At 40.2% G+C, this 21932-nt stretch overlaps 12 protein-coding genes across 12 annotated transcripts; 3 read left to right on the forward strand and 9 right to left on the reverse strand.

Annotated features, from left to right (window-relative positions):
* Positions 1-334: 334 nt before the first annotated feature.
* On the forward strand, positions 335-949 carry ATC70_004061 (uncharacterized protein; the record flags this gene model as incomplete). The annotated part of the gene is made up of 1 exon (XM_064823413.1): positions 335-949. The coding sequence occupies one exon, from the start codon at positions 335-337 to the stop codon at positions 947-949; it is 615 nt and encodes a 204-aa protein (XP_064687737.1).
* A 1290-nt stretch (positions 950-2239) lies between these two features.
* Positions 2240-3022, forward strand: ATC70_004062 (uncharacterized protein; the record flags this gene model as incomplete). Its single annotated transcript, XM_064823414.1, has 1 exon — positions 2240-3022. The coding sequence occupies one exon, from the start codon at positions 2240-2242 to the stop codon at positions 3020-3022; it is 783 nt and encodes a 260-aa protein (XP_064687738.1).
* Positions 3023-3137: 115 nt separating this feature from the next.
* Positions 3138-3925, reverse strand: ATC70_004063 (uncharacterized protein; the record flags this gene model as incomplete). The annotated part of the gene is made up of 3 exons (XM_064823415.1): positions 3138-3290; positions 3357-3602; positions 3686-3925. The coding sequence occupies 3 exons, from the start codon at positions 3923-3925 to the stop codon at positions 3138-3140; spliced, it is 639 nt and encodes a 212-aa protein (XP_064687739.1).
* A 551-nt stretch (positions 3926-4476) lies between these two features.
* On the reverse strand, positions 4477-6339 carry NCB2 (negative cofactor 2 transcription regulator complex subunit ncb2; the record flags this gene model as incomplete). Its single annotated transcript, XM_064823416.1, has 6 exons — positions 4477-4887; positions 5016-5084; positions 5134-5446; positions 5498-5615; positions 5692-5724; positions 5784-6339. 6 exons carry the CDS (start codon positions 6337-6339, stop codon positions 4477-4479), a joined length of 1500 nt encoding a protein of 499 aa, XP_064687740.1.
* Positions 6340-6679: 340 nt separating this feature from the next.
* ATC70_004065 (uncharacterized protein) lies at positions 6680-8690 on the forward strand (the record flags this gene model as incomplete). Its single annotated transcript, XM_064823417.1, has 4 exons — positions 6680-6769; positions 6843-7830; positions 7883-8384; positions 8438-8690. The coding sequence occupies 4 exons, from the start codon at positions 6680-6682 to the stop codon at positions 8688-8690; spliced, it is 1833 nt and encodes a 610-aa protein (XP_064687741.1).
* A 974-nt stretch (positions 8691-9664) lies between these two features.
* ATC70_004066 (uncharacterized protein) lies at positions 9665-11086 on the reverse strand (the record flags this gene model as incomplete). The annotated part of the gene is made up of 5 exons (XM_064823418.1): positions 9665-9715; positions 9774-9977; positions 10037-10360; positions 10424-10707; positions 10771-11086. 5 exons carry the CDS (start codon positions 11084-11086, stop codon positions 9665-9667), a joined length of 1179 nt encoding a protein of 392 aa, XP_064687742.1.
* A 1064-nt stretch (positions 11087-12150) lies between these two features.
* On the reverse strand, positions 12151-12888 carry ATC70_004067 (uncharacterized protein; the record flags this gene model as incomplete). The annotated part of the gene is made up of 3 exons (XM_064823419.1): positions 12151-12551; positions 12616-12771; positions 12825-12888. The coding sequence occupies 3 exons, from the start codon at positions 12886-12888 to the stop codon at positions 12151-12153; spliced, it is 621 nt and encodes a 206-aa protein (XP_064687743.1).
* Positions 12889-13280: 392 nt separating this feature from the next.
* Positions 13281-14530, reverse strand: TMEM50B (Transmembrane protein 50B; the record flags this gene model as incomplete). Its single annotated transcript, XM_064823420.1, has 4 exons — positions 13281-13487; positions 13550-13974; positions 14030-14321; positions 14381-14530. 4 exons carry the CDS (start codon positions 14528-14530, stop codon positions 13281-13283), a joined length of 1074 nt encoding a protein of 357 aa, XP_064687744.1.
* Positions 14531-17185: 2655 nt separating this feature from the next.
* On the reverse strand, positions 17186-18025 carry NOT4_2 (transcriptional repressor general negative regulator of transcription subunit 4; the record flags this gene model as incomplete). The annotated part of the gene is made up of 1 exon (XM_064823421.1): positions 17186-18025. One exon carries the CDS (start codon positions 18023-18025, stop codon positions 17186-17188), a length of 840 nt encoding a protein of 279 aa, XP_064687745.1.
* Positions 18026-19700: 1675 nt separating this feature from the next.
* Positions 19701-20210, reverse strand: ATC70_004070 (uncharacterized protein; the record flags this gene model as incomplete). The annotated part of the gene is made up of 1 exon (XM_064823422.1): positions 19701-20210. The coding sequence occupies one exon, from the start codon at positions 20208-20210 to the stop codon at positions 19701-19703; it is 510 nt and encodes a 169-aa protein (XP_064687746.1).
* Positions 20211-20245: 35 nt separating this feature from the next.
* Positions 20246-20719, reverse strand: IST1 (Vacuolar protein sorting-associated protein ist1; the record flags this gene model as incomplete). Its single annotated transcript, XM_064823423.1, has 1 exon — positions 20246-20719. One exon carries the CDS (start codon positions 20717-20719, stop codon positions 20246-20248), a length of 474 nt encoding a protein of 157 aa, XP_064687747.1.
* Positions 20720-21373: 654 nt separating this feature from the next.
* Positions 21374-21781, reverse strand: STE14 (farnesyl cysteine-carboxyl methyltransferase; the record flags this gene model as incomplete). The annotated part of the gene is made up of 1 exon (XM_064823424.1): positions 21374-21781. The coding sequence occupies one exon, from the start codon at positions 21779-21781 to the stop codon at positions 21374-21376; it is 408 nt and encodes a 135-aa protein (XP_064687748.1).
* Positions 21782-21932: the final 151 nt, after the last annotated feature.

The following is a 21932-nucleotide window of genomic DNA, read 5'->3' on the forward strand; positions in this document are numbered from 1 at the left end:
TGTTACTTATATAAGCGGTCGGTGCCAATTTGCTTACGTAGAGTCAATGATTATAACCTGTTCTCAAGTCTTCAAAATACATTTCTGTCTACTCTCGCTACTACCGGAGGCTAGATACCACAAGACCTTTATGCACGACTACTACCAGACGCATCAATGGCTGTTGCGCTGTGATGCTTACCACTGTTTGTGCCACTTGTAGGCTTGCTAAACAGTATTCACAGAATCAAAAAACTGATTGATTGACAACTTTTTGCAACTTATTTCTTTGTCCTTACTACTGGGTCCATTCAATTCATCTGTTTCTTCTTATCTTTTCCTCCAATTTTCCCTAATGAATCAATCCAACAAGCCTGCTAAAGTCAGCCATGGTGAAGACATTGTCACCTTTAATGTTGGCGGTGAACTCTTCACGACTTATCGCAGCACTGTTCTTGAATCTGACTCCACCGTCCTTCATGATTTGGTAAACAAAAACAGACCTCAACAAGACTTGAAAATGCAGCAAGAGCCAATTTTCATTGATCGCAATGGTGAGTTGTTTCGCGATGTTATATTCTATCTGAGAACCAACCACATCTACACAAAGGATTTGGCGAAGCTCGCAGCACTGGTTAAAGAAGCCATCTACTATGAAATCGACAGCATGGGTGACGCATTGCAAGAGTCAATTGATGCAACCAAAATACAACAGGAAAAGCGTCAGAAGAAGCCCAGAGTAGTATTGATGGATGTCAAGGAAATGTGCAAAACTCTTAGCGATACCAAAGCAGCCCACCCTACCACATACAAAATCGTAGAGGAGAGAGATGGCGTAGAGAAAACATACTCAGTCCTTGATATTGTGTACGTCAAAGACATCAACACCTGCTTTGAGCATGGCAAACCTTACTGTGCTTGCTCTTCTACTCCCAAGCTTGTCTTGGCTCCAAAGAGCACTGAACAATAAAAGTTCAGCAGCCATATATTCATCGCTTATACATGCATTTAGATTCCATTAATCTAGTTAACATGTGTATACTCGCAATAAAAAACCTGCCTTGATGGCTTGCACAGATACCTAGGAAAACACAAGTGCCAATTCATGATATTCCAAACCACGTTTATGTATGTGAAATGGTTACTGCCCTGACAGGGCGGTCTGTATAGCATATCTTCAGTGGGCATCCTGCTGTATATACTCAAAGTTTACTTTTTTTTTTTTTTACATAGTAAATCAAGATGATTCTCTTGATCCATCAAAGCAACCTTTAAAACGACCTTTGTGAAAGCTTGATATACAAAATCTCGACAGTTTCGCCCAAAACCTTACTTTATGTTATCATAAATTGCTCAATAGGCTTGTTCAAAATGTTCTTGATAATCAGTACCATTGGATGGGCTATAAAGAGCACTTTTTTTTTTTTTAAAAAAAAAAAAAAGTCATTTGGGAAGTTTGCTGAGGGGTGATCAACACAAATGCCATAGTCGAATCTTGCAAAACAGATGAATCAAGTCGCAAAAAAAAAGCAAAATTTGGCCCAATCTGAAACAGACATTGAGCGCAAAGATTTGACTGAATTTGGCGACTGCCCAAGCCAATAATGTCATTCTCATCAAGAAGGTAATCCTTGCTGTTTCAAAGTTCGTAAGAAACTGAAAAATACTATAGCCCTTATTTAACATTTCAGTATCTGTTGGATACATAATTGCTGCAAATTGGTCATCCAAATGCGAATCTAAATGCAGAGTCGTACGTTCTATTCTCGATTCCACACGTGAAGTGTAAGCCTTACGCAAGTTTGAACTGTTTAGAATTTACAACAATGAGGCCAAATTAGAACAGAATATAGTAAAAAATAATAGGTTTCCATGATGTGGTAATTCCAACGGTGGTCTTTTTATTTAGTGCATCTTCATCCGACATTTGCGCATATATATTTATAATGCATGGCATCCATGTGGTCATGAATACATTACACATTTCAATCTTTCGCATATGAAATGATGCTGATGACTATAGCCGGATGCTCGTAGATCCTTTTTTTTTCGTTTTTATAAAAAGCATATTATGCCGTTCTCTGCATGCAAATATTAAATAGTGTCCCTGAAAATAGAGGGGGGGGGGAAGGAGACATGATGTACAGACTCTACCCCCTTTTTTTTTTCCCCCATTACCCACTTTCTTCTTTCTCTCTTTTGTGTACATGTTCATCTTTCTGATATTGTGTTATGCTGATAATTTCGTGAACAAAAGAGTATGAACATTCAAGACAGTAGTACTAGTAGTAGCAGCCATCTCGATCCATCTACTAGCGACAACCATGATATTTCATTAGCAACTGCAACAGAAGAATCATCCTCTACGCTGTTACATAGGCTTCATACAAATGAAAGACAACTGAGAACATTGGCTGTTATTCTGAGCCTCACGGGTGGGTTATCACTATCGTTTGCACTGGGTGTAGGCATCATGATTTATTGGTATTCACGCAAGTGCAAACAAAGAAGAAAACTGCACGGCCGTAGTAGCATGAAAGACGCTCAAGAAGATGTTGAGGACGATGAGAAATCTTGTGCAACAACCAATTACTCATATTGTGCAAGTTGCGATATGATGGTACGAGATCAACGACTCGAGGCAACCTCAGATGTTGAGCAACACGATGGCATGTTATTTGCAAATACCGCAGCATCTGTAGTTACAGACAGACCACCCAACAATGCAACAACTACCGCAGCCACTTGCCTCATTTCACCATCACCATCGATACCGCCTTCCTCACCCGCCTCATCAACGCATCGCACGGAAATTATAGATCTCGTCCGCCTACCACCACCCCCACTTTCCCACTTACCGCCCACACCTGAGCCATCCGCACCTTCTGCCAAGGAACTCCATCATTTACACGCAAGCAGTAGTAGATCAAATCAGCAACCAGATCGAGAGGCTAACGGCGGGAATAGAGTGGAAGAAGACGGAGAAGAAGAATTATGTCATGATTGCCTAGTGCCACCACCCGCATATACAAAAGAACAGTGATTGGAGAGTGAAAAAAAAAAAAGTTTAATGAAAATAAAACAGTAATAATAGTAACCAAGGAATCTAGTAAAAGTAGTAATGATAAGATTGAGTGATATCCATGCGAGCCATGGATTCACGTCAATTGGGATAAAGTGCTTCCTGCGGTGGAAGGAGGAGGACTAGGCTTGTTGTTGGTGCCGCCTAGTTTGAACATGCGACCGAGAGAGGACCGAAGTGAATAGTTGGAACTAGTTGATTTGGGCTTTAATGTTCGCTTGTAAGAGTCCTAAGAGGGGGGGGGGAGGGAAATTAGTATATGGAATCGATCTACATCTTGTACTAGATTACTTGCCAGATATGCTATTTGTGGTTTATTAAATGCCCCTCGTCGCTTTCCTCTGATAAATTCGATAGCATCCAATGGTTTCATGCCCATTTCAATAAGAGCAATAGCTACTAGAGCAGGAGCTCTACCCAATCCTGCGACACAATGAACAGCGATTGTTGGGGCAGCAGTGCCCTCTTCTTTTGCCGTTTCAGCTATTTGTTTGTAGTTTTCTACTAATTGTAACCACTCACGCACGACCTGCGGCGGAGGCTAATGATGAGGTCAGTACACACACACACACACACAGACACACAAAAAAGTGATCTACTACCATCGTAGCATCCTCAACTTACCACACCACCATCCTTGAATGGAAGATCTAATACTTGTATGTTTCTATCAGTCAAACGAGTTGCACTGTAAGTGGGTTGACAGCATCGCACTACAGCCACAACATTAAGTCGCATAAATTCCTCCATGTAGAAATCCAAGGTTGATTCAGTTGGACAATCGAGAATGAGGAAGCGTAAAGACGAGTTTGGACAATCGATGACTGTGAGCATGCGTCCGAGAGGAGAACCGTTACGAGCCATTATAATATATTTGTTGCTGTTGGAGGTATGAAAAGGATATAAACTGGTTGTTGTAATGAGGGTTGTTGTTTTGCGAAAAAGGAGTTACTTATGGATGCAAACACGAGGTAAGAGAGTCGTCGCTGCCGTAATAATAGAGGATTTGATCAAACTTGGGATCAAAAGTGCACAACATAAATAATCTACAGAGAGAAAGAAAAGGTGGTTTAGAATAGAAAAAAATCTTTTCTTAAATATCCTCTGTGATGCCATGTTTCTCCGCTTTTTTGGTGTGGTATAATGTGTGGTGTGTATATGTGTGTGTGTGTGTGTGTCAAAAAAGAGCAAGGTAAATATACATTTACACTCGATTCTACACGTGATAATGAAACGCAGCATCTGCCATTGGTTTCTTTTGTCTCCTTTTATTATGTATCCATGGCCTTGATTCCATTTACACATTTGAGCAAAGCAAAGCAAAGCAAAGCAAAAAAAAAAAAAAAAAAAAAAAAAAAAAAAAAATGCTTTTGGTAAACCACGTGCTCTAATGAAAATTGAATTCATGTTTATTTTTACCATAATAATTTTAAAGGAACAGACGTTGCTTCATTGTCATCATCATCATCATCATCGTCGTCTTGGTCATCATAAGAGTCGGTATCCGTATCGCTGGCATTGCCATGATACGAGTCATTGCTCGAATTGGTGTCCCAGCCTCTCACTTCATCAAAGATGGAAGCCACGTAGTTGAACTTGGATTCCCATTCACGAGCAGCAGCAAAGGATTCAGGCAGCAGATACATGCGACATTCCAGATCATCCGGTACCCAGTCTCGCTTGCTCTTGCTGACCGCATTCTCTGTAAACTGAAGCACTATGCCCCGTGCGCCAATGTCAATGCGGATCTCCTCGCCATCTTCTTCGGAGGGATCAAATGCGCTTATGAAATGATCCAACGGAATCAGGTAGAGAGGAGGTCGATTCTATAAGGGGGATTTTCAGCTATTGCAGATAAATGGAGAGAGAAAGAGAGAGAGAGAGAGAGAGATAGAGATAGAGAGAGAGAGAGATAGAGATAGAGAGAGAGAGGGTGGGAGAGAGGATTACTTGCCTCTTTGTATTCAAAATCATACAGCTCAAATTGAACTCCACGCAATATACCCCAGAATCTATCCCATCGCTGTAACAACAGTGAGCATCATGACATGTCAGCCATGTTGACTACTTACAGGAACCATGCCTGTGTGCACATAGGCAGTGATAAAGTCTTCAAACAAGATGGTATTGTTGAGCATGTTTTGCGTTCTGCGGCTGACAAACGTGCCATGCACAACCAGCAACTGAATGTCATTGCTGAGACCTGCGTTGGGATTGCTGTTGAGCACAAACCTCTCTGTCGTCTTTGACTTGGGGTGTAGCGTAATGTGGATTGTCTCCTTTCCCAAACAGATCTCCTGCTTTTGATGGCGGCTTTGAAACAAATGGCTGCTCTTGTTTTGAGCATAGATGCTGATGGTAGCCGTTGTTTGGTCATCTACATCACTGTATAGACATGTTAGTTTCATTTGGCTTGCCTGTCATGTGCCTACTTGCAATAGGAATGTTTCGTCAAATTGCGCAATCGAGCTATGCTTGCCGGTCTTCTCACTAGTGACATAGGAGCTAAGACAGGTCTCCTGATTGATCTGTACACCACAGCGGAACAAGCGAGCTGGTTGCAAGAGGGGGGGGGGGAGGGGGATGTATCAGTATGGAGCTGTGTTCTTTCTCAATCATAGCCCACTTACTTTTAGAGGTATCCGTGGCAATGACTTGTAAAACTAAGGTGTATTCTATCTATTAGCAGAGTTTAATTTCCCATATTAAAATAGACACATACCTCGCAGATAAAACATGCCCTTTGGCTTGGTCTGTGAAGGCCTAGAATAAGCATTGGAATTGAGGGCAGGGTAAGTAGGGCTACGGGTCAAGGGTTTCCGCAAGACAATGGATTTGGTGTAGTTTGTTAGCGGGTTTTTTACCAGCGTGGATGTTTGCTCGTCCTTGATCCAGTTGAGTTTCTCTACAGGCAGAGACTCCAATGTATGGAAAGGACCATTGTAATGGACCAATGGCTCAGTTTCCGTGCTCTTTGCTGTCTTTTTGGTGGATAGCATCTTTTCAGTTGCTGACTTGGGCATGGCTTGGCTACTGCCGCTGTGTGGCATGATCCTTCTGTTGTGTCCAAAGCGAAATGTTGTGCTGGCATTTGAAATTTGGCTCATTGTCTGGCTCATGAAGCTGCGAATGGATGCGGTAGAGATGGAGGATGACAGCGTTGCTGTGGTGGATAGTGACAGGTTGCTCAGTATATCAGACTTTCTGAATCTGCTGCGAGACGAAGCCATGGGTGGGCTTGGTAGCAATGGATTTCTTATCGTAGGATAATTTGACATTGTGAGGGAAGAGGTGGAAAGGACATTCAGTATGCTGACGGGTGAGAGGAAATATACTCATGATGACTCAGGAACGCAGGCTAAAGCTATCGGAAGATTTTTGTCATTGCAATCAAAACTATTCATGCTATGTGTGCAAAGGAATCCATGCTTGTGGATTCTATGCTTGTGTAACTTGGCAGCATTTAATTAAGACGGATGCTTAAATTAATTAGAGCATTCTATTCAAGTAGTGTGTGTGGGTGTGTGTGTGTGTGTGTGTGTGTGTGTGTGTGTGTAAGAGAGAGAAGCTTAATTGACTCTTTTTTTTTTTTTTTTTCTTCTTCTTCCCCTCAAGAAAATGCTTCCTACGCACCGTATCATGAAGAACGGTCGTGGTGATTTTTATGATGACGACAAGTACAGCAAGACAAACAGCAAAGAATCTCATGTAATTTACTATTTGTAAAAAAAAAAAAAAAAAAATCACCACTTGCAAAGACTGATAATACACACACTTGTAGAGAAACTTGCGCTCCAGCAAGCTATGGATTGGCCTCAGCATTGCTGCCATCTGTATTCTATATTACACATACACACGAACATCTGGCGAGCAAGCCATAGACTCTGCAGATCCGTTCCAGCAGCCAGACTATGGGCCTATTGCTGACAATAAGGTACCTCCAGTGCAAAAAACACAGCCAGAACAAGACGACTTTGAGGTGGCAGATGATGATTTTGAGCAAGAGATCATCAGCATTGATTATCAGCAGCCCTCCCATATTCTCTTTACTCAATACCCTCCACCGTCTTCGTTGCGACCCAGCGACACACTATTGGCTTCTCGCCAAGCCAAGGTCATCCAGGCGTTCCAGCACGCTTGGAAGGGATATGCTCAAGACGCCTTTGGACAAGACGAATACCAGCCATTAACACACACAGGACACAATTGGGCACCTGGAGGCGTCGGACTGATGATTGTGGATTCACTGGATACATTGATGCTGATGAACCTCACCAAGGAGTACAACGAGGCACGATCATGGATTGAAACCAACTTGAACTTCAACAAGGATCAGGACGTCAATGTATTCGAAACGACCATTCGCGTGTTGGGTGGCCTGCTGTCAGCATATCATCTGTCCAACAATGACCCTTTATATTTGAGGAAAGCGGTGGATTTGGGTGATAGACTCTTACCGGCATTCAACTCGGAATCAGGCATCCCATTCTCAGGTATCACACTTTCAAACGGTGTACCTGTGGGATACGGTCCCAGCAGCACAGCAGAGGCAACTACGATTCAACTTGAGTTCAAGTATTTGAGTCATTTGACGGGCGACATGAAGTATTGGAATGCTGCTGAAAAGGTCATGGATAGAATGCAAGAATTGGTGGAAGCAAAGGATAGCTCTGCACTGGATGGGTTGGTGCCAATCTATATTGACCCTCATTCTGGCAACTTTGCATCAAGAGAGATTCGACTTGGTTCCCGTGGCGACAGTTACTATGGTAAGCGGATAGGGCACTGTATGTATGGGTGATTCTCACCTATGGCTGGTAGAATACTTGCTGAAACTGTATCTGCAAACCGACAAATCCGAGATCAAATACCGTGAAAGATATGACCATGCAGTAGACGGCATCAAGAAGCATCTCGTACAGCACAGTTATCCCAACAATCTACTGTACATTGCTGAATTGATGGATAGCTCGCAACCAAACAACATTCACCCCAAAATGGATCACTTGGTTTGCTTTATGGGCGGCAGTTTTGTGTTGGGTGTGACAGAAGGCGCTTCGATTCATGAATTGGATCCACTCGACAAAAAGGACGGCGAGGATTTCCACCTAGCAGAGGAATTGACGAGAACTTGTTACGAAATGTACAACATGACCGCTACAGGATTAGCGAGTGAAATTGTGTATTTCAATACAAATCCCCACAGTGGGCCAGATGAGCCTGATATGGATATCCACATGAGGGACAAGCACAATCTGCTGCGTCCAGAGACGTTGGAGAGCTTGTTTATCATGTACAGAACAACAGGCCAAGAAAAGTATAGGTGACTGAGTGCCATGCTATAAGTTGCAATAGGATATTGATGTGAGTTTATAGGGACTGGGCATGGAACATATTTGAATCCTTTGAAAAATATACCAAATTACCTGACGGAGGCTATGCAGCACTCAAGGATGTCACTGTCATTCCCCCTCCAGCCGATAACCGAATGGACACCTTCTTTTTGGCAGAAACACTAAAGTATTTGTACCTCATATTCAGTCCTGACGATATTATACCTTTGGAGAATTACGTATTGAACACAGAAGCACATCCATTGCCTATATTTTCACCAAATGAAATGCAATAAACCATGTGCCAGCTGATCTAGCATTGTGATGGAGCGATAATAAAATAAAAAAAAAAAAAAAGCTCTCTCACTGGCAAAATGACAATGGAACATGATTGAGTAATTTTCGACTTGATGGTTAGATTCGACTATACGAATCGTGATAATCATCTCATACACCCTTAAGCTTTCTCCAAGCACCTTTGCAAAGTGCATATAATGGTGACAATTATAAGAGGTGCTTTTAAAGAAATTATTGCACAACCCTAGAAAATATGAAATGGTGTTTTCAGCCAAAATGTCGAAAATTTTCATACCAAGGTCTCACAAAAGTGGTCTTGGGGTTGTGTTGGAGCGGCAAATACAGTACGTCACCTGCTGTAAAAAAAGTGGTATAAGTTGGTTTCCATGCGAATGAATGTGCCATCAAGTTGATTGTACAATAGTGTCGAAAATATGATATATAACATCGTCAATATCAAAGGCTGCAGAGTGAAATAAATAGAACGAGTACATGATATTCATGCTTTCTTGTGTGTCTTCAGGTACGCTTTGACAGCCTGTTTTCTTGGCAATTTTTTTTTTTGCGCGTACAGTAAATGGGAGCATCTGTGGTATCAAAAATGACAAGATCATTTGCAGAGTAATTGATACTGACACACTTGTCTATTCGGACCATGTATCTTTATATGCTTTTTCAACTCTTTTTGCGAGCAAGGACGTTTGCTGCAAATGAAGTTCTGACATTGATGAGCGCATATTAATCTATCTACAAGTATACTTTTTTGTTGTCTTGATGTAGCCAGTAAAGGCTATACATACAATTATAGTATGTCCATAGCTTTTCTACGTCTGCTATTTCGTAAATAAAGAATGCCATTGAAAATAGAGTTGGATCATGTCAATATATATATATAATCAAGTTGAATACATGCAAAAACTGAATTGGAAATTTTATTGAATGTGCCATTCTTAGACTACAGATCAAGATGAGCCTAATACTTCAAAGTACCATTTTTAGCAGGTTGGTTGACAAGAGGATAAACCTATTATTGCAAGTTTTGTCAGTACGCATTATCCGGCATTCTAATCAAGACAACTTACAAATTGCTTTTCCCAGTAAGGTTGAGATACATTGTTGCAAGCCAAGGCAGGAATGACATTAAAGACGGTTTGCAGCTTGGGCAACCATTTTTCTGTCATGCCAACAGTTTGACTGTTCAATTCATGCTCGAGGACAATATGGCCAACAGTGAGGTTACGAGCCTTACCATCAGCGTACCACTGCTCAAAGTAGCCGTTTACAGTCTGGTCAATGAAGAAATGTGAGTAAAGGATCGTCTTTGCGATGGATAGATGAAAAATACCGAAACAGGGAGATCGCCACCACCAGGAGCTGGCATATCCCAATCCTCAGAATCCCAATTCCACATGACAGTATGAAGACCCATTTGCCAAGCAATGGCACGGATACGATCATCCACATCACCTTGAGGTGGTCTCCAGCACATAGGGGTCACGCCAGTTGTTTGTTTAATGGCCTTGAGAGTCCAGTAGAACTCAGCAACTGCCTGTTCGTTGGTCATGGTCGTCATGGGTGGGTGAGACCAAGTATGAACACACAGGTAATGGCCATCGTTGAAGCCTCTCTTTGCAGCAGCAGGGTAAGAGACGACATTGGAGCCAATGTACTGTTTAAAAACCAAGGATATTAGATAAGATCCACTCTTTTCAACGAAATACAATCATCTTACCATCAAATTAGCCTTTTGATTGTTGTGTTCGGCCAAGAAATTGTACAAGGCAGGCTCAGCGTAAGGGTTCTCCAAAGAAGCGTACTTGCCAGTGTAACGATTGAATGGTCCATCGTCGTAAGAAAGACCCCACATGTCAGGTTGATCACACTTGTAGTAATCATCAGGGATGGGGATCTTGGGTTTAAGACAATTTGTATCAGACCACCAGCAGTAAGGATCAGTAGGGCCGTCAGTATCAGGCTCAAAGAGACCAGTCTTGGGATTCTGATATCTGACAGGAGCTAAGTGCGAGAAAGGTGGTTAGCTGAATTCCCACCCTGAGATCACTATAAACAAGTTTTTACCTTTAGGAACAAGATCCCAGTTGATTTGGTTGATAGCAGCAACCACTTCGGGATGAGAAACATTAGGAACTTGCCACACCTCAGGAAAGCCGCTCAATTGGTAAGTAGGCAAAGCAGCACTCAGATTATAAGGACCAGCATTATAAGAAGTGACAACATCAGTTGCAGGCGCCATGCTTGGGAAGATGGGAGATACTTGAGGCAAGTACGTCTTGGTGCTAGTGGCAGCCTCACTGGTAGTTTGAGTAGGAGCAGCAAAAACGCATTGAATGACAGCAATGGCACTGGTGATGGCGGTCAAGATGTGGAATTTCATAATGAGAAATGTGGATGTTGTTTTGATTTTTGAATGGTCCAGCTGCTTTGTATTTATACAATCATTGCCTGCCCATTGACGCTTGGCATACATGCTGTATTATGCATTTATTTGTAACAATGATGGGTAGAATGAAACATGCAATAGTGAAAATACCTCAATTTGGTAAATTTAACTTTATTTGATGTGGACCCTGAAAAAGTGTAATTGTGCCAAGCATCGTTTTGAATTCAACAAATTCAGGCTTAAATCGCTCAATGTGTTTCTTGCTATTTTTAAAAAGTATACATCTTGATTCAACATGGCAGTTTCTAACAATAGATGGCAGTAAATGAAGAATAGCGTCTTGCAATGCTCATAATTGCATCAGTATGCTCATCAGAGTCAATTGAATAAATTGGATATTCCCTAAATAGAGCCTTGGCGCTACGATAAGCTCAAACCGCCTATTATTATCACATATTGGCCCTACACATAACAGCATCATTCATTCACAGTCATTGTTATTTTTGACAATGCAGAAATTTGTATTGAAACGAAGGAATGATAATCTTTCAGTGTAGAAGCTGTTAAATAATAAAAAAGGGGGGATCATTGTGTCAGTGCCATCACAAAGTCGATTACAGAAGACTCGGCTGCAAATGAGTACAATCATGGCTCAAGTAATTATTGTGTACACTTTTATAGTGTAGTGTCAATGCGATATCACTCTGTATTTTACAACTCCCTTGCAAAGAGGAACTCTAGGCAAAGCATTCGACATGCTGTACAATGAATTTTGCATAGCCTAAACACTCGCCTCATATCCATCAAGGTAAACGTATCAATACACATGGGCATTCAAACGTTTTATAGTGCACTACAATCCACTTGCAATCGTTAAATTGCATGTATTGAGCTGTAAAATCAAAGAGAGCTAACAAAGGTCCAATGTGCAAACCCTTCCTCTCACTCTTTCATCACATGTTATTCTCTCCCCCCTCCCCAAAAAAAAAATCACAAGCAGAATGTAATCATAAGCATGCAATGTTTATTAATTAACGTCTCAAGATAATCTCAATATCCTACTCGTCTGTTGAGCTAGGCTCCCGTCCGTATTTCTTTAGTAACGCCGTACGTCGATCTTCCCAATTCTCTGCTATTGTAGACGAATTAGGCGATGCTGCATCTCCCACTTGATCCACTGGCCTAGATGATGATGATTGTGATATGAGCTTGTTGGTATTTTTTGTGTCCTCTGCTTTATTGGCGACAACTGGCTGTCTGTTCCACTGATAGTAGGTCGATGATCGTCTCAGATATTTGGACCCCAACAGCGGTCTATCCTCATCCTCATCCTCGGCCTCCTCTCCTTGGCAGCATTTGCAACAGAAACAGCAACACAAAACTGACAATCCAATTAGTGCTGCTATAACAATGATTGATATCAATACGATGGATATAATCCCCAGTGGTAATGTTGACACTGGATTTTAGAGTGTTGGTCCACATGCATAAACAACAAGCATAATCCGAAAAAAAAAACTTACTATGGCACTGATGAAAGTAATAGTCATTTAATCCACAATTTGATTTATCCAATGCTCCAAACCATCCACCACTGACACAGCTATTTATGTTTCCACAAAATCCACAGCCTTCTTGTGCAATGCAAGCACCGCAAGAAGTAAACTGGCTGCAATCCACTATCAATGATGATGCATAAGTATTGTGTGCTGTGTTTCACAGTTTAACTTACAGTTTTCTATCACTGATGGTGGCCCATGCTTCGCAAGGCTGTTTGCAATTATACTTTTAATCATTTCAAGAGAGAGAGAGAGAGAGAGAGAAAGCCAAGATAAAAATACATCCGAGGCTCGTGTTTGAAAAAAAAAAAAAAAACAAGAGGTGATATTCACATTTCACAATGGTCACACTAATGGCATTAACAGAGGAGGCCATCTGGTGCTGCGTTACTGCATGTATTCGTATGACCTTTGACACACACACACACACACACACAAGGCGGTAATGTCCTTATGTATATTGGGTTTAAGGTGTGCCATTGGTTCGTTCAAGCAAGATGATATATTTAGAGATACATCATCTACCAAATACTGTATGTCATCATCCATGTTGTAAAAATTATGTACATTTATTAAATCAAGAAAAGCATTGATCTCTAGTCTATTTACAATACAGCATAGCAGGAAATTTAAGCAATATCCAGCACTTGCTTCATACGCTCATAAGTTAGGAAGCTTATGGCCATCATGGGTATCACTTTAATGTAGCCAATTGTCAACCCCACATAGAACCCCTTGAATCCCTTGGCATGGTATATCTCTTTGACAGTGTCTTTAAAACTGACAAATCTATTTGGCTCTAACAAACCGCCTACTTGCATTCGTCTACGAATAATCTAAGTGCAACCGTTTGAGTCAACTGGCATGCCAACCACGCTTTGCATTCTAATCAACATACCTCTAACGGGTAGCTACTCGTCTGTGCCACCAATCCAGCTAATCCACCACAAAGCAACTCGGCCCATGTTTTAAGCGGAGGCTTTTCCAACACTCTTTGCTGGTCAAATGTCAAATCTTCTGCAAATTCTTCAAATGTAACAATAGGCTCTCTGGTGTAGGGTGTAGCCATGGGATGATGGCGGGCAAATCGAGTGATGATGTGGTAGAACCAAAACGATACGCCAGCGTATGGAGTCATACCAGCAACAGTGGGTAAAAATCCTCGGTAAAAATTGAACAGGTGAATACGTTGAGCTGGTTCCTTGTAAATGATCTTGCACACTTCTGCCAATCCTGGTCTTCTGGCCCCTTTATCTCGCACTTCATAGGCCATTCGCACACGGACAAGGTCCAACGGATAGGTAAACATGACAGATGTTACACCTGCATGCAACACATTAGCATGACAAATACAAAATACAATAAAATACTAGCTTACCAGCTAATGAGCCTGCAATGAATTGACGAGTAGATGAGTTTCTAGTCTCTGGTGTTGGCATAAGAATAGCTCTGATTTGCTCAAATGCCACGAATTTGATGGCAGCGTAAGGAAAGATTCTCAACAGGGTAACTGAATGACCCTGAAACAATCCCATGGTGCCTTCTTTTTTAAAAATGTCTCTTCCTGCTTCAAATACACCAGTAAACCTTCCAGAATACTTTTCAAACACTGGATTTCTTGCTTGAAACAAGATCTTGACCCGATCCAGAGGTGCAATCACTGTTTTTCCCTATCAAGCTGCATTCAGTCTCTCTGTCTAGCAAACAGCAAAATTCAATCCACACTTACCACACAGCCTGCTACACCGCCAGCAAGGCCAGATTTTACTACATAGTCGAAGCTCTGTTCATTCCGCTGGGTCTTCATCACCAACTTGTTGGCAGGCACATTTGTGGTTACTACAGGCTGTAAGGAATTAGCCACTGATGTTGTCTGCATTCAATGTGTTTATAATGAAACAAGAAGAAGAAGAAGAAGAAAAAAAAAATAGAGTCGAATCGAAAAATGGTCCCCCCGCAATTTAAACAGTAGTAAAGGTAAAGCGGTCATTTGAAATGCAAATCTCTCTATTTTACCCATAAATCGTGGGAAAAAAACCAAAAGACAGCATGTGAATTACATTTATTCCCGGGAGTCGATCTCTGCATTTGTTACCTCACAGTCTGTGGATTTGCCCTGAGAAACCTGCTTATAACTTTACCCTTTCGTTTGGCTGTTTGATCCGACATGCTGTGAAAGCTACTATGATAGATCCATTGTCCATCTTGAGTGCAATCTGTTGGCATGCTTCTGTATGCCATGAATTGAGCATTTTAAAAGTGTGTCCTTGCTGTGGATGCAGCATGATTGAAAAATGCCCAGTGCAATGATATCATCTACTCCTTTTTTTTTTCTCCTTGCAATGATGCCAGCTAGTCAGCTGTGGATTCAAGCAATTTGGTTACCTCAGTAAGTAGTAGAATGTACATAATACGAATCTTTCGATGGAAGATTCCGTCACTCGCACTTGTTTGATTTTTGTTGGACCGGGAAATGCGCATTTAGATTGGTTTGCAGTTCACAAGAATAGATAACTTGTTACCAATGTGTCTGTAATCACCAAGATTCATCCTTAAAGTAGACACAAGTATAAATATCACATTCCAGAAACAAATTTATGATGGGCGATTGTACATTGTAAATATCAAGACAGATAAATGGCTGCCATGAAATACTTTTCAGTAGTAAATGTGTGCCTGAATTTTTGATGAGTTTTTCAAAGCTTAAAATAATTCAATAATTAAGCTCAAGTTTAAACAAGTTATACCCAGTAATACTTCAAAATCAATAGGATTTCTATTACAATGATTTGCAGCGTTTTTTAAGAAAAAATGTATTGCAGAGGTTTATCTAAAACTCGACGGAACTGGGATGTGAAGGAACTTAATTTAACATTCCTTGATTCAAGTCCATGCCATTTAGATTTTTGACAGAAGAAACAAAAATAATCCTTTGACATAAAGGATAAGTTTCATCCTGCTCTTGCCAATTGAAAGACAAGTCAAGCATATTTTCAGTTAGCTTGTTAAATTAGCTAGTTCTCAAGTGGTAAAGGCCATGTTTAATGCATTAAACGAAGAGGATGAGGCAAAGAAAACTAGTTTTTTTTTCTATTGCAGGAAAGCGTACCATAGTGAAGGTCATATAAATTAATGATGGTATCTTTTTTGAGAGCTAGTAGACCATGTTTTAAACTTTCAAGACACTCATGTAGCATACATGCTCATGCGAATAAAAGAGATTGCAAGCGCCATCATCTAATGAAGATACTTTTTGGAATACTGATACAATAATCAACTCAATAACGCTTAAAAAAATATTGTGTGAAAACAGGCCGATGTATTGATGCTATAGCCAAGTATTCTATATCATTTGAAAGCTCTCAAAAAGCGCTATCAAAGCACAAAAGAATTGCCCGGGACTGGTCGTATCAATTTCGATAAGTCCATCTTTTTTTTTAAAATTGAAAAAGACTATGCAAACACGAAAAATCAAGCTACAGCCACGAGTCGAATAATATTGCCACGATATCTCTGCATTACATGTTTGAGCTATACACCGCTATTTCAAACCTTAAATATATCCGCCATTGTTGGATAATCATGAACAAGATATTTTGCATACACATTAACCAGACAATGCTATTATTTTGAATAATCACGTAGAATTACATGTTTTATGGGCCTACATATGAGATGAGAATTACTTGATTTTGACTGCTTCAATTTCCCACAAAAAATACGAATTTCAACCTGAAACTTTAACTGCGTATAACTCTAACATCTGCAATATAATACTTCAATAAGGAAAACCTGCGTTTGCTATTAACTTAGACGATAAAACAGTTTTGAAAATATGATGTTCAGCAGACCACATTAGTCGGGGTATGAAACAACGGGCTCTGAATATTATAAATGGTATTTTTGCATGATAAAGAGAGCTCTTTCAGCTATATACAGAGGGATTCAGAAAGTAAAAAATGTATCTAAATAATGGTTATGATAGCACGTGTTGCTATGCATTGCCACAAGTACAAAAGTACGATATTTTTGCTTTTTTTGCCACTAAAAACTGAAAAAATGTAATTTTTTGGGTGCTCAAAGGTAAAGAGAAAAACTAGCTTTTCAGCATTTTTGCTTTGCCGATATAGGGCAGATGGATATTACCGTTAGTCTATTATGGTAGCTTGGAGACTGCATTGAACTACTGTACTTTTACATGCTCTATTAAAATGCATTGAAGTAAACTAGACGAAAATCCAATCATAAAAATATATCAAAAAAAAATATCATTTCAGCCCGTCCATGCTACCATCAACATATAAGAATATACAATATTACTGTAGGGGGAAAAACTGTCCCGTTCGTTTAATATTTTGTCTTTTTGCACAAGTTTTTGGTCATTTCTTTGTATACAAAGTCGAAATATGTATCGTTTGAATGAGAGAAAGTAGTGCTATCTATACATAATTATAACTTTTTCAAAAACTAAAATCCAATGATTTTATTGGTTAAAAAATAAATACAGAAAAATGTACATTTTATTATAAAATCATTAATAGTGAGTTGAACCACCTTTGCTCTTGATGACAGCCTTGATTCGGGCAGGCATACTATCAATATATTTCTGGCACTCTTTTTTTGTTATTTTGTACCACTGAATGTTAATACGCCGCTCTAATTCTTCTTTTGTAGAGGGCCTAGAAGGATACTTATTAAGACGAAGCTTTAGGAGATGCCAGACATGTTCAATGGGATTAAGATCGGGACTTTGGGGTGGCCAATCCATGATTTCGTCTAGGTTAAACCCATTGTCGGTGAACCATTGTTTAGTAATGCCCGATGTATGCGGTGTTGCTCTGTTTTGTTGAAATCGCATATCAGATGATGTCTTCCCAAAGTGCGCAAGAGTGTCGTTCAATGATGTCTTCGAAATATCGACATACAAGCCCGAGTTTATTGCGTCTTCAATAATGGTAGTACCATAACCAGGCTCCTCCGCTGTTATGCAACTCCAGAACATGACCCCACCGTCATTTCCCTGCAACTGAGACTTGACTTGATACGACTGCATGATTCGGCCACCATTCGTCCGGTAAAAGGAATTACCATCTGAGCCCCAAAGGTTTATTCTTGTTTCATCCGAAAACACCCAACGACGCCAATCAGCAATAGTAAGATGCCTATGCTTTTTAGCCCACGCCAATCGAAGCCGCTTGTTTGTCTTGCTAACAAAATTGGTCTTTACTTTTCTACGAGATTTAAGTCCATTTCGTCTCAATGACTTGCGGATGCCATTAATTGACATATCATGGCCCATCGATCTTAAAATTTCTTGTGCTGCTCGGGGATTATCTAAAGCACCTGGTCGAAGTCCTCTTGACACTAGGGACATAGTTTTAGCATCAAGTTTTTTCGGTCTTCCGCCAAGAGGTCTAGCTGGGTCAGGACAATATAGTTTTCTGAGCCTTGTAAGGGTAGAATTACCCACTTCTGGATACAAATTCTTTATCTTTGAGAGCGAAAGACCACGTTAGAGCAAAGATTGGAGAATGTTGCGCAAATCTTGTGTTAAACGAGCAGGCAAAATGAAAGTTTTGAAAAAAAATAAGAAAGCAAAGAAATAAAGAAAATACATGAAGAAACTAGCTTCTTTTATACTTTTAGAGTGCTCCTGGGATATTAAATATTCTGAGCATACTGCGGGTAGTTTTTTAGATTTCTTCAATACGCCTGTTGGAAGTAAAGATATCAACCATTTTATATCATCTAGAATTACCCACCTAACATTTTTGCCACGTCTCACTTTAGCTGGTTATACTGGGATTAAAATATAGTCCAGCCATAAGGTTTTTATGTTGCTGTAATCCCTATAGGCTGTTCTATCGAACGCAGTATGGGGTGGCTTTGTTTTCCGAGTTTTGGCAATATACTGGGTAAAAGTCAAGATTATTTAAACGAACGGGACAGTTTTTCCCCCTACAGTAGTATTAGCATGGTGTTAACAAGAGTAAAATGATCTAAAGAATTAGAGATACAGATACTAAAGTAAATATTGGTGGGTTTGTAATGTGATATAAGATAAATGAATCCAAGAAAACTACATGCTCAACAATAAAAAAATATAGTGTGGCCGTAACTGACGAACCATATATTGAGATACTGTTCCTAATTTATCGGATCAACAACTAGGTAACCCAGCAATAATACACAAAAAATGTATTCACTGGCACCTACTAAGCTGCTTCCAGATAAATAACATAAATTATAAATAATATGTATAGAGACGCCGAATATACATTTCATCGTATATTGTTGTGCCAGAAGGGCTACAACTGTCTATAAAGATTAAGGTATTCTTGATGGGTAGATATGTCTGTGTTGTGCAGCAACATGGACAAGCTATGATAATTGAAGTGCATCTCAGCTATCTAAATTGTTGTATCCAAAGATACAGTATTAACAAATTAAGATAGATTTCAAAAAAGGAAGACTATAAAAAGTAACCAAATACGAAAACTAGAGATTTATTAATTGATTCAAACGCATCCTATTTATAAGAGATCATTACTGATGAATCATCAATCTATCTTGTTGTTTCAACTGAGTCAATACATCGTATCATGTTTATCTAATATCAGTCAATTGAAGGATCCGATTCGTTCAATCAGCCATGATGTTACGATCTGTAGCCATCATTATCCTTCACTATCAGAGACCATCATAATCGATTATATGATTCACTTCTGTGTCGAACCTAATGTCCTGACGTAGACAGTGAGAAACAATGTAAATCATGATCCGACTCTTGCTGAGTTACTGAATGTCCGCAACCGCTACAGACTCAACAGAAATACTGAGGTTCGCCAGATGTGATAAGCGTTGTACAAGATAAATTGCTACTTCGGCATTCAGAACTTAGCATAAATAGGATAACTCTTGTCTTCATCAATAAATCTTTAGTTTTTTTGTGTCTGATCTTATTCAAATGAGTCTTTTCTTGTTTTTATAATATCGAATATCTTTTATAAGTTACAAATAATAATCCTTTTATTCTTTGTGCTTAACAATCACGCATTATTGTTGAACTCCTCCAACTCTTCTTCAGTGAGGTCAGTATCAAGACCATCATCATTGATGGTGGTGCCAACTTGAACATTGTTATCCACATCGTTTTTCAACAAGAGTTTGTAAAGGATGATGCTTCTAAACAGATACTTTAATCTCGCAGGCACACTCTTTACGTATGCTACGTTCTTCCAGCATCCTGATGCCTCAATCTGTGAGAATGCAGTGAATACCAGGATTGAGCACTTGACTCTCTGGTTAAATGGAGGTGCCTGCTCACTGACAAGCGACATAAAGTAGCTGTGCAAGACAGGAAAGGCTCTCTCACTAGCAAGAAAGCTGTCTCCAGCAGAACGCATTTCAGCAATGATATTTTCGATATCGATGACAAATTGTCTGGATGTGTCACCGTTAATATCATTGAAAATGGCTTGACCGAATTTATGGTACTTGATGTGAAGGTCAGTGTCCTCTTCAGAGCCAAAGGAGGGAGCAGCAGCCATCATCATCATCTTGACATATTTAAACCAAAGATTGAAATATTTGTTCACAGATTTGACGTTAAGTGCACGGAGACCCACAGTTGGAGCAGGCTCTTTAGGTCCAGATCAAACCGGACCACCTCATCATTAAGCCTGGGGGCTCTTGCGTTGACCCAGTCGTGCAGCAGGAGCCTATTTTCGTTTGTGTCAGCACCAGCGACATCCACTACCAAGTCAAACCAGTTGACATACTCATAGAAGCGAGAAAAGACCCGGGAATCGCCAATGGTGGCATCAGGATTGAACCCTTCATCAAACTCAGGATTCTCGCACAAAAAGGTTTCGAATAGTGCATCACCTTCACTCGTGATGGTTGATGGAATTGTTTGGCCCGAATACTGCTGCTGTACATGACAAGTGGTGTACTGATTATGATTCAACCCACGGTGGTTTTGTTGCATATGCTTGGCCATAGTGGATACAGCACCGGTGAATGCAGCGACTGCAGTTACATCTTCTACAGGGCAGAAACCGCACATGAAGCCAGGCGATACATCCAAGAGAGAGATGGCAGGCAATGGATTTTTGAGAGGAGCAACGTACAGGCCGTGCTCGTGTCAAGAACTTGATTTCAACAGAGGATTTATTTAACAAAACGATTATCTTGAAGTAATTGAGAATAAGATATACAAGATAATCTACAACTGGAAAGGATGGAGGGGAAAAGGACATGATATTTATACTTGACAAGAGGTGCGGACATAAATTCTGAGACATGGATATAGCATGGATAAACGTAATGATTCGTAATCTGAAACATGAGTCATAATTACATAATTATGACATTGGCTTGATACTTGACGTTGATAGGTACTTGACATGATAAGGTTGCATAAAGCTTGGCATGACATAATGATTACTAATGATGACTAATTGATTACTAATGGTTATCAATTAGTACTCCTAAATCCTGAACACCGAGATGACATAAGCATAACGTAGACATAACACTTGGACTGCATGGTTCTAGATCCAGGTACCAGATCGAAGCTTGGTTCATGACAGCTCCTTCACTACGGCCCAACTGATGTTCTCATGAGAACATTGATGCGCTCATATGAGAATCTATTGATGTTCTCAAATTTTTTTTTTTTTGTATTAAAGTGTATCTTTATTAGCTTTAAATTTATAATCTATACAGTAATTACAGGCAAGGCCAAGGTGCCAGCTTGAACACTTGCCAAAGAAAGAGAAGAAAAGAGTGTACTATGGTCTTGACGGACCATGTTGATAGCAGCAGAAGCTATCCAAGGCTCCTCGTCTATGACGCATCGCCAATGATACTTCCAAAGTGTACTGTAAGCAGCACCAAGAGCAATCAGAACATCCTCATCGATCACCAACAAATCTGAACCACTACAAAAGGTAGTCAGCGCCAACCAAATAGAAAAAGCAGAGGGGAGTAGCTCTTGAAGTGACAACAAAGAGACTACATCCTGCCAGAAAAATGACTTGACATGGCAACCCACCACGAAATGGTAAAGGTCCTCTGTAGCAAAACCACAAAGAGCACAAGCAGGAGACAGAACTTTTGTAGGCATAATCTTATGACACCACGAGCGGTGTTGATGTTCTCAAATGAGCACATCGATGTTCCCGAAATGTGAAAAATGCTCTCATATGAGAACATCGGCGTTCCTAAAGATCTATTATAAGTCGGCCGATGTTCTTATGAGAACATCCGAAATGTTC

Source organism: Mucor velutinosus (genome assembly GCF_035048745.1).
Source record: "Mucor velutinosus strain NIH1002 chromosome Unknown tig00000468, whole genome shotgun sequence".
Lineage (NCBI taxonomy): Eukaryota > Fungi > Mucoromycota > Mucoromycetes > Mucorales > Mucoraceae > Mucor > Mucor velutinosus.